The sequence below is a fragment of the Anopheles funestus genome, chromosome 2RL, assembly GCF_943734845.2.
Source record: "Anopheles funestus chromosome 2RL, idAnoFuneDA-416_04, whole genome shotgun sequence".
Taxonomy (NCBI): Eukaryota; Metazoa; Arthropoda; class Insecta; order Diptera; family Culicidae; genus Anopheles; species Anopheles funestus.
The window spans coordinates 55,533,516-55,542,929 of NC_064598.1; the positions used below are offsets into that span (position 1 = coordinate 55,533,516).

The 9,414-nt window shown below is 43.1% G+C and overlaps 1 protein-coding gene across 3 annotated transcripts; it reads right to left on the minus strand.

The window, feature by feature from the left end:
• Positions 1-3,242: 3,242 nt before the first annotated feature.
• Positions 3,243-8,762, minus strand: LOC125764137 (cyclin-dependent kinase 20). 3 transcript variants are annotated; one of them, XR_007418435.1, is made up of 3 exons: positions 7,555-8,762; positions 5,385-7,476; positions 3,243-5,005 (listed from the first exon to the last, which is right to left on the minus strand). XR_007418435.1 is itself a non-coding variant. In XM_049428040.1 (3 exons), the coding sequence occupies exons 1-3, from the start codon at positions 7,756-7,758 to the stop codon at positions 6,295-6,297; spliced, it is 921 nt and encodes a 306-aa protein (XP_049283997.1). In that variant the 5' UTR covers positions 7,759-8,762; the 3' UTR covers positions 3,243-6,294. The 3 variants fall into 3 exon arrangements, 2 of the variants coding, with proteins under 2 accessions (XP_049283997.1, XP_049283996.1); XM_049428040.1 differs by having other exon boundaries at positions 3,243-6,342; positions 6,808-7,476; XM_049428039.1 differs by having other exon boundaries at positions 3,243-7,476.
• Between the last annotated feature and the right edge of the window lie 652 nt (positions 8,763-9,414).

Consider the following 9,414-nt stretch of genomic DNA (forward strand, 5'->3'; position numbering starts at 1 on the left):
CTTACGAATCAAATATTCTTTGCGGAAAGCAAGGTTCAGACACAAAGGGTCTTGACAGGGACGTACAGGTTGATTACTGAGTACGGCACCGGAGAATCAATAAGGCTATTAAAAAGCCCACCAACAAAGCTGACCACCTGGACTTTTGAATTCGCTTCTCAGAGAAAGAGAAAGCAAAAGAATCAGCTACATTGTACAATATTAAAGACGAGGATTTCAGGATGGGAGTGCATACTGGGTCAGTTTGCGCTGGATGAATTCTAACTTTACGAAAGGCCGTGTCTAATGCACAATATTTCGTATCGTACATTATGTTTATAGCTGGCTGGTCAAACATTCGTTAGAGTATCAACGTTGATATACTTGATATCAGATCAAGATTAGATTTAAGCACTATTCGAAGGCAAATAGCAACAGTGACTGACATTATGTCTTCAACTATCTTCTTCTTCTTCTTCTTATCTGGCCTCCTCACGGTCGAGCACGTCGTGTAGACATGGCCTGGTCGCCAATCCGTTTCCAGGAAACTCGGTCCAGTGCTGCAGTCCTGGACTCCATCCACGACTGCATCCGATCTCGGACAGGTTTGATTCCACCTGATTCAGCCAACGAGCTCGCTGTGCTCCTCTCCGTCTCGTGCCGAACGGATCGCTGACGAGTACCTTCCTGGTGGGGCATAAGTCCGGCATCCTCATCACGTGCCCCAGGCATCGTATCCTTCCGGCTTTGACCACCGTCAGGATATCTGCACCGCCAAACAGCTCAGCTAGCTCGTGGTTCATTCTCCTTCTCCACACGCCCTGCTCGCACACACCGCCAAAGATAGTCCTTAGCACCCGCCGTTCGAAAATAGCGAGTGCATTGGCATCCTCCGTTAGCAGAGTCCAGGCTCGTACCCGTAGAGTACTGTCGGACGTATCAGTGTGCGATATATCGTACATTTCGTGTGTTGCTGGAGCCTTCTGGATCGCAGGAGTTTGTGGAGCCCGTAGTAAGTACGATTTCCCTGAACAATGCGCCTTCGGATTTCGCTTCAACTCGTCTTCAACTATGTGATCAGTCAATAAAAGGAAGTCACTAAAGCAAATAACCAGTAACGGTATGATTAGCTTAATTTGTATGTTTTGCCATCTGTTAAGAGTAAAATGCATCATCCAAAGAGTATTATCCTACTCAAAGCATTACCAATGTTTATAAGGTGCGTTCTGTTACTGAAATTACGTTGAAAAACCTCCAATTATCACAACATGCGATGGTACTTTAAAGGATCAGACAACAAATGCAAGTACCACCATATCATCGTTCATTTTGTTCTGCATTTACATAACGAATTTCGAAGAAAATTCCGTACGCTTTCCGTATGGCTGAAATGATCCAGCAGCTGGACGAAGTTTAAATTTGGAAATCAAGAAATAAACACACAACGAAGCTTGTACAAACTTTGTTTCCCGTGTTTGGACAGCATCTCAAATATTGAAGGCGTTCCTTCCTTGCTTGTTTTTAGTTCTCCAATACTTGAAACTTACTCGTACGAGACGAGATAAGCAGAGCATTATTTTTGGGTTTTTTTTTCTTCTAGCCAACGATTCGGGATCTGCACGCCGGGAATCAGAGTGACCGTTTCGCATTTTTGCCCAGCATCACTTTCAACGCTTAGATCCATAGTTTGCATGTAAGCCATCTTGAATAGAGGGTCCGTAGTAAAAGGGCGTGTAAAATCTCGCACAAAATCGAACAGCAACGAGAACCAAACACCGAAGGGCATTGGGAAGTGATTGCTGATTGAATTACCACGAAATGTCTCACCGGAGGTTGACCGTGGCATGGCAACGAATTTGATCCAAGACTCAAGGGTTTCGCTGCTCGTTAGGAGGCTGGTTGATCGGGGCAGGGACGGAACATGCGTGCGGGAGGACAAACGGCACAAAGAATGGAAATAAAATCGAAGCATCTTCTTCCCCATTCAGGGACGAAAGGATAACATCTGTCCGTTAATGGCCCTTGCAGACGTTATATCGGACTCGGAGTGTTGTGTGTGTGTTTATTTTTGGTTTGTATTTTTTCTCTCACCATTCTATTCGCGATCACCTTTGTCCTTGTTAGTGTTGAAAGTGAATGTGTTTGGTGGTGAAATGAGCATTTGTGTAAAAAGGAGATTTCACAAACACAAGGGAAAAACCAAGGATAATAAAAAGTGTTAGGATTTTTCAAATTTGGAAAGTTTTTGCGGCCAATCCGAACCCATCCGAACACCAAAAAGGGTGATGCCAGTTTTGTTCTTTTGCTCAGGAAGAAAAGGATCGAAAAAGATTGCGTATACCACGGGGACATTTGAGGAGAGCTTCCTTACGGTCACGGTCTGGTGAAATCGAATCCGTTCTTCGGTGCCAATGGATGTCACGATTATCGTATCTCCATCAAATGGAATCATTTAATTCCTTTTTAAGCATTTCTTTTTTCTTCATCCCTTCGCTATCAAGCACAAGCGCCACTATCGTATTCCGTGATCTTTCGACTTTTTTATGTTTCCCCTTTCTTTCGCCAAAGAAGATGGCGCAGACTCACGCCTAGCTAAATCATGCTTTGTTGGGACGATAGAACCGTTAGTTTATTTTTATAGCCAGCGCCTGGGCCATGGCAAACCAATGGCCACCGATACACACGCGTACTGAAAAAAACTCTTCGCACATACACATTTTTTTTAGCGTGAGAGCAAAGTAATAAAATCGTAAAATGGAGGTTTTTTCGTTGAAGGTATCGACAGAAGGAAACTTTACAGTTCAGCATAATACGAATCAAAAGGCGGCCATGATTGGCTGCCACTGAAGATGGAGGAAACGGAACTGTTTCTTAACGTTGCCGCATTTGCAAGAAAAACAACAACAACAAACGGAATATCTCGAATCCGTGCATAGAAACGGGCAGGGGAGAAGAGCAAACAACCGTCCAACGCGTCTGCTCTGAATGACACTTTTGGGTTCGGAAGAGTATAAAGCCACGCGAAAGTGTGCTTTCTATGAAGTGGGAAGAGTGCACTCCACGATTCGGCCAGTGAAATGCGGTTAGATTTGGGCATCAATGGCCGGTTGTTGTTTGCCGACTGCCACTATGGTTCGGGAAAGGGTCGAAAATAAATGTCACCGACATTTCATAGTACAGAAAATTCATAAGTAAACTATGTTACAAGTCCGAAAAAGTAATTAACTAAGCGTGATCACTAGGCACAGTATTTATATAAAAATTATACAATACGCTTATCTAGCTTGTGGTTTAATCTACATAAATTTATCGTACGTTTATTTGATTTTATATGTATTAGGACATAAATTTCGATGAGAAATTTCGGAAAAATTTCGATGATTGATACATTTTTTTTTAACGGTGTAATTCTATCACAATATGCATTCAGTCCCATTTTCCCAGTCATTTTACGGATTTTCTGTATGTAGCTGGAGGCGCCCAGTACTTTACTAAGGTCGGCAACTGGTTGAAATGCGACGAAGCAGTGAAGTCAAACTCATTTCGGCTTGCGCGGACCATTTTTTCTTTCGAGCCCGCTTGAAAGGCTGGATTTAACAATATTGTATCAGCTTTTTTCTGCTCGTATGATCGACGTAAAATTGATACCAAATTATAAGTTGTATCTTGTAATGTTGTACGTTATGCAGAAATAAAGATTTCTTTCGTGCAACATTAACGTTTATCATCGTCAGTAATTTCACTTAGTAATTTTCCCAAGCTTCACCATCATAAATGTCTAAATTAAATAAATTATAAAAAGTATTCATTCAGAAAATAGTTAAAACATTTAGTCAGATAACCAAAAAAACGTAGTTTTTGCGGTTTTATTATTATCTGTTGTTTTAAATTGTTATCGATGTAGTATGATTTAATTTCAACCAACCATAATTGATGAATGGACCATCATCAGGAACGTTCGTAGAAGAATAATTACAATTTGCCTTATACATTTAAATAAAAACCCCTTTGAATCGATGTGTAAAATCGTAAAAAATAGTGTTTTTGACCATAATTTGTTTGAAATCACTCCACTGTGGAGTGCCAAGGACCGATGAGACAAGCTGGCAGTTGGCATGAAATTTAAACAACGCCAAGTTCACCATATAGACAGCACAAAACAATGGTGCTAAACGACACCATTTTGAGGTTAAATATTTAATTTTTATGCGCCAACTACACAGTCGGTGCTTAATTTGATGCACAAAAGTACGAACCGGATTGGAACGGTCGGTCGTGTACAAACACCGAATGGTAAGATTGAAGCATCTGTGCACCGCGAAAGCACTTTTACCGATTCGCAAAGGAAAGAGGAAAAAAACGAGCCCACAAACTCACACAAAAAAACGCGTAAGAAAAGTTTTGCGGAAGGCTCCTAACTCTTCTGAAGGTAGAACAACCCAAAGGGACTCGCCGTGTGACAAGGTAAAATCCATGATTAATAATTCAACTTTTTATCTTCCAAGTCGGTGGTGATTTAGACTTGCGGGTCTTTTAGAGAGATAAATTGACCAGTTTGTAACAAAAGCGTCAAATAAAAGCAAAACCGCACGATACATTTTAAAATGACGAGGGATGGTTTTCTTCCTTTAATTTTGCGTTAAAACAAATACTTTTTTTTTGTTCGCAACACAAAAAATGTTCTTAAAACAAGCATCAAAGGACTAATTATGCACCAGGCTTAATGCTGCATTTGTGCGAAACCCCCATGCGTCGATACAGGGTCATTATTCAAATTGAATTATTCCGCGCCTAAATAAATGCTAAGTTGTGGAACAGATTTTCCGGTGCGATAGATGGCCGGGTAACAAAATTGCTGGTTCTTTTCGATGCAAATAAATGAATCAGGGTGAAAGGATGAAAATAAATGAACTTTACAACGGCGCAGTATCGTAGCTAAATCTCGGGAATGAAATCGAATCGCTCCGTACTGTGGATGTTGGATGAAACGGCTCACGCTTAGAGCGTTTAGTGTGAAGCAGTACATCTGAAACGAATGAAAAATTAAATTAATCTCAGTTAAAATGCTCCTTGCGAAAATAAATGGCTTCTTAACGAAAAGAAGAAACTATTGATGGAATTGGCTGCGTGAGTCACCCCTGTTGCACATCGGCTTGGTACCGTGTTGTTGATTTGATTGAATGTGATCGTACGCCATTAATCAGTGATTGATTTAATAAATATAGAAGCTCTTGTAACCTTTGATAGACTATTATAATAGTAACAGTTTTAACCTTTTTCGGGCGCTTTTCGTCACGTGTTGGGTTTGAAAATAATAATTTTATTTGTGTAATGTAATTGGAAATTTGTGTTTTTTTTTCATTTATGCTAAGCGATGCTAACAGCATAGGAATAGAGGTGTATACCTTGAAATAACACCATCCCATTTGCTCGACGTTTCACCTTGATTATTGTTGTTCAACAGCTCACTCCAACCAAAACTGGGGCAACGTATATGGGCCTTGTGGTATGCTACGGTACTGCCAAGTTCGGCATAATTGCGTGGATTTGACCCTACACGTCAGTTAGTCTAGTGCTCTTCTTCACAGCCAGTAGCCACTTTCATCCGTCGCTAGCGATCTGACGCACAAACATCTCCTGCTGGCACAGCTGCTGCCGTTCACCTTTCTTCGCTCTTCCAACCAGTACATCACGCCTCAAGTAATTGGAAGCAACAGAGTGAGAGAAAGTTCATTGTCGTTTAATGGTTCACAGTCTGCGTTTTTTGGGAATGGTGGAAAAAGCGTTGGAGCTGAACCGATTGCGCGGAACTGAGAGCTTCCAGTGGCACAGCATTTCAGTAATGTTGGTAGACTTTCCCCAAAAAACGAGCGGCCTGTGCCGAAGCAGACGCACCCGAGTGTACTATCTTTGAGTTTCGTATTATACATTTTTTTTATTTCTTCTTTTCTTGTTTTTGCCTCTTCTGAGTCGCCCGGACATTTTGCATGAAGCTCCATTGTTTCATGTACCGATGAGGCTCCCCGTGACATGAGCTCAGTGCACTGGGTTTGTGGGTGCTACGTTCCGTTACATTGCACACGGTCTGAGTAGAAAGCGTCCTGCGCTTAGGACTTCAGAATTGCCTCGAGAAATTCAGCTTACCGCTCCGCTGTGATCCAGCAAACGTGGTATGGAAGTTGTTCGGGATTTTCCCTTTTTCTTTATCCATACTCCCCTCCAAAAGTACCAACGCATTTTCAGAGGTTTAAACCCCTGTGTAGGGGGCGGTTGCTGGGCACACGGCGAATCCGGATGCAGAATGCCTGTTGCGAATTAATTTTCACTCGGTGCTGCGTCAGTGAAGTAGGGATGAAGTAAAGCCTACGTACCGTATATAATCAGTGAAAAACACGCAAATGGGAGAAAAGAACGAATGAAACAGTGTTAGTGGATGGTTGGTGTGCGAGAGTAAGTGAGTGCCAAGGGTCAACGGTAGGTCAGCGAGTTAAGGACAAAGCAAGAGGGACGAATGGTTTGGCCAATGAATGAAAATAAAGATAATGGGAAAAGACAAATAAAAGTGAACTGATGAGAGGGAGAGCGAAAGGAAGATGGTCGGAACGTGCAATGTTCACTGAAGTACTGAAGCTGGAGGATCAGAGCAGGCAAATATCTCGAGAAGCATGATTTTAAAATGCCTCCCACAATGCACCGGTCGGTCTCCGTACTACGAGTGGTTGGGTTTGGATGGAAATGCAGGCGGCATAAAGAATCCCCACAAGGATGTTTAAAAAAAAGGAAGGAAACGATGGCGAACCGGAAAACACAAAAGGTTAAAAACCCTACCTCTTCGGCCGTGAGACGCTTAGCAGGATTATACCTCACCAGCCCATCGACCAGGCTGATCTCGTCGCGTGTAGTACAGCTCGGAAAGATGTCCTCCCAGCGTTCGCCGCGCGAGTTCGGAAAGCGGATTTTGTTATAATCCGGAAGGCTTCGCACTTCGGGCCAATCCTTCTGGTTTGGAGTGCCGAGCGTGCGGACAACAAGCGCCAGCTGCTCTATGTCGGTGGCGCCAGCAAACAACGGAACGCCCCGGAGCATCTCGGCGTACACGGCCCCGCTGGCCCACAGATCTATCGAAGGGCCGTACCGTTGGCAGCCCCACAAAATTTCAGGCGCTCGGTACCATCGTGTGGCAACTTGGGGCGAATAGGTTTTGGCCGGTTGCTGCCCGCTCGGCTCGGTGTATATGCGGGCCAGCCCGAAGTCGGCAATTTTGAGCACATCGTGCCGATCGATGAGCAGGTTGGCTGGCTTAATATCCCGATGCATCAAACGCAATCCGTGCAGGTAGGCCAAACCTTTTAGTAGCATTCCCGTGTAGCGCCGTACGGTAGCACGAGATAAAGGATTTTCTTCGTCTTTCAGCTTGCTGTACAGTGTATGGGGCATGTACTCGAACACCAACGAAATGCCGGCCAGATCAGGATACATGTCGAGCAACTCCAGGACCTGGGTAATGAAGAAAGAGAACACCAATAAGACCGAATCAAACCAAACTGTGCTTAGCCGAGGTTACGTCGAACTCACATTGTCACATCGGCAGTGCTGTAAGGCACGAATTTCACGCACCGTGTTTAGCGATACAACCCCGAATTTTGTACGCAGCGATAGCTTTTTGATGGCCACCATCTTGTCATCACACTGCAGGTCCCGCGCTTTTACGACAACACCGTGGACTCCTTCGCCGATTCTGCCGAGCAGCTGATAGCGCGACGGCATATAATCGTCCATTGTGTGTGTGTGGGCACGCACAGATTCCGGCTTGACTCAGTCCGGTGCGTTTGTTTTTCTTCACTGTTGCTAAGGAAAAATCCCAAGATTGCGGCTTTTACAAACCTTCATCAGTTCGTTCGTTCGCCCGCGTTCACCGATCACTGGGATTCGAGGGTTGCTTTTTCACTTCGATGGCAAACTCACCCCGTCAGCCCTTCCACCAGCGAGGAAGGTCTGTCACCCGGGATGTTTACTTTTAATTAGTGTCGAGCGATAAAAAATCGCACAAACAACCCGCCTCCACAGGACAGCAAGCAAACGTCACAATAGAGGGAGTGCGACGAAATGGAAGTAGTGTCACTTTTTGCTTTTTGCCGGCGTATATGGTGATGCTTGTGGGTAACGGGTATGGGTTTTTTCTTTTGGGGCACTGAAATCCACCCTAGACCTTCGACTGCGGAAAACCACCACTCAAACATGCGCTAACGCACACGCCAGCGGACAAACGCATACTAGCAGCGCGATGGAAAAACATCAACCATGCTATTAATGGGTGCCGTTGTTTGTTATTTTCGGTAACCCTTGACAACCGGATTGGATGTGGCGGTGGGAAGAAGGGCTACCTTTGCGTTGCCGGGAGTGTTATTTCTCTACGTGTATTTGAACTTTATTCTAAATTCAAGATCACTCCCCTTCTCTTTCTGCCTTCTGCCGCTTAAGTTCACTGTTTGGTCTGTTTGGTCTGGGTTACTGTTACGCACCACCAGTGATCTGTTTGGTACTGTTTTACATCCACAGGTGTATTTATCAGGTTAAGGGTAATGTGTGTTTCTCCGGTTTCGTGAGACAAACAATAAAGTATGTACGCTACGCGATATATAGAACTTGTGGGACTACACCTCCTATGGGGATTGCGCATATAAAAATCTTGCACAGATGCGCGTGTGTAACAAACATATTCGAACATTGCATTAATAAAAATGTTTAAATTTGCTGTCTTTCCTTCCTACTCATTTGGTGATATGGCAAATGTAAAATTTGCAAATAAATTTATAACAACACGTAGACCTTTACCATACTATGCTTTGATTGTTATTAACTAAGAAATAGTTTTGTTTTTTTTGTACATTTTTATTTATATTCATTTTACCAATTAAAATAAATTATATTCCTAAAAACAAAAGCTCTTTTAACAAAGAGTTCAATGCTACAGATTTATGTGTTCTAACACAAAACACGTAACACGGTTGTTATATTGTTGTAAGCATTATGAACCTGTGCACTGGCACTGGCTTTATCTAAGAACCTGCCGTACTTCCTTTGTCAGCTTGTAAAGTTAAAAATATGCGCCACAAAGCATTGAGTGATTAACAGCTTAAATTACACATTTTTTGTTACCATAAGCCGTGCACTTTTAATTAATCTTTTCCCGTTGCCTACAGCAGGGCCCGCGTTGTCCCTTTTTGCCGCAAGTTCTTTTATGCCCGTCTGGTTGGTATCTGTTTGAGAGGATCTGTGATGAAATGATGAAGACCAAAGAATCTGGTTTAGAAATGAAAATTGACCGTGTTGTTTTTTTTTGTTATGTGGACGTTTACAGACGATGCTAAGGATGTTGGATCACGATAAAGTTAACATGCTTCTTTTTTCTTCTTCTTCTTTTCTTGGCCGTAT